Source organism: Pholis gunnellus (assembly GCF_910591455.1).
Source record: "Pholis gunnellus genome assembly, chromosome: 17".
Classification (NCBI taxonomy): Eukaryota; Metazoa; Chordata; class Actinopteri; order Perciformes; family Pholidae; genus Pholis; species Pholis gunnellus.
The window spans coordinates 19,535,979-19,537,867 of NC_136544.1; the positions used below are offsets into that span (position 1 = coordinate 19,535,979).

Genomic DNA, 1,889 nt, shown 5'->3' on the forward strand with positions numbered 1-1,889 from the left:
TTATAAGTAACTTATCTCCAGTGAGGTGCTCTGGTCCAATGCTTCCTCTGGCAGAGTTTTAATGCTCCCATTTTTGGTTCCATTGAGAAGCAACGGTACAGTCAGCGTGGACCCGTTGGCGGCATCTTTCCCTTTCAAGTCCCCAGACTTGTCCTTCCTGTCTGGGGACGACAGCTCCTTCGCTCCTGGAGTTGCTCCTTTGTCCGACAACAGCGGCTGCGAGCTCTGTGGCTGGAAGCTGCCGTTGCCGTTTTGGGCGATTCTGTAGATCTCATTCATTTCAGAGACGTCTTCCTCGTCTTCCTCCTCTTCGTCCCTGATCGCCCGCCTCAGGCTCTCCCTGGGCTTGATCGCCGACCTGCCCTCCTTCTGCTGTTGGCGCTCCATGGGCTCGTGGTCCTCCACCTTCCTCGTGGAGCGGCAGAGGGCTTTACGGAAGCCCCTCTTGAAGTTGTCCGACAGGAAGCAGTAGACGATGGGGTTGGCGCAGCTGTTAGCGTAGCCGAGCACGACCACGAAATAGTAAAGACCCTGGTACTCTGAGGGCAGCGACACCAGCAGGTTGATGATGTTGAGGGCGTAGAAAGGCAGCCAGCAGAAGACAAACACGGCGACAACAATCACGACCATGCGCGTCACTTTTCTCTCCGACTTCCTGCGCTTGGTAGAGGTGGCGTGGACCTTTTTACCCGAGCTGCGGATCTTGAAGACGATGAGCAGGTAGCAGAGGCAGATGATGAGAAGAGGGCAGAAGAATCCCACCGTGGAGGTGTAAATGATGAAAGCTGCCCGCCAGATGTTAGCCGGCTGTGGCCAGGCGATGTTACAGGTACCTCCAGCTTTCTGGATGTTGGCAAAGATCACCACAGGCAGGACGACGAGAAACGACAGAGCCCAGACGGTGCCGTTCACCACTTTGGCCACCTGGGGACGTCGCCACTTTGACGACCGAATGGGGTGGACCACAGCGAGGTAGCGGTCGATGCTCATCACGGTCAGGCAGAAGATGCTGGTGAACTGGTTGATGGAGTCGACCGTCATCACCAGTCGGCACATGAAGGAGCCGAACGGCCACGACTGGAGCGTGTTCTGAACCGCCAGGAAGGGCAGGCCGAGCATGAAGAGCTCGTCAGCGATGGCTAAGTTGAGGATGTAGATGTTGGTCACCGACTCTATCTTTGAGTAGTGCAGCACAATGTGAATCACCAAAGTGTTTCCGCCGAGGCCGATGATACACACGATTATGTATATGAGCGGTATGAGGACCCCCGCCACGCTGGGACCCGAGGACACATCTGGGATGCTGGAGTTGGTGGAGTTTACCAGCGTCTCGTTCAGATCACTGTCGTTGAACATGAGCAGAAACAGGGGGAGTCCGGGCGACGAGCTGGTGAAGCTGCCGTTCTCCCAGGCCTCATCCGTCATCTCTAGCACGGGAAGCGAGACGGCACCCACGTGATGTCCTCTCTCTGTCGCTTCGTCCTTCTGTTGTCTCAGCTCCCGCCCATCTGTTCTGTTGGAGGGAAAAATCAATTAGTTATCAAACTGAATCGTTTTCTATTTTTGTGTAACTTCTGAGGAGACTGGAAAGAAATAAAACACATCTTTGTCTCCCAAGGACAAAAGAGAGATTCTTTACAGACACGGTAAGCTTACGTCCAATGATTAGGTGCTGCTGACTTCAAAAGGACATTTCTTTCTTTATTTGAAAAACTGTATATTTGCACATGTTTAACCTTGCAAACCTCCACAAGGTCATTTTTTTAATCTGAGTGCCTGTCACAGTATTTGATGCTTCATAATTTGCACATAACGTTTAGCATCTTAACATTGTAAATGTTTACCATTGGATTTTAATCATGGTTACATTTTTTAAATAAAGGCAGACT

General features: G+C 51.9%; 1 protein-coding gene across 1 annotated transcript; it reads right to left on the bottom strand.

The window, feature by feature from the left end:
* LOC306708961 (somatostatin receptor 3) lies at positions 1-1,425 on the bottom strand (the record flags this gene model as incomplete). The annotated part of the gene is made up of 1 exon (XM_079176942.1): positions 1-1,425. One exon carries the CDS (start codon positions 1,423-1,425, stop codon positions 1-3), a length of 1,425 nt encoding a protein of 474 aa, XP_079033068.1.
* Positions 1,426-1,889: the final 464 nt, after the last annotated feature.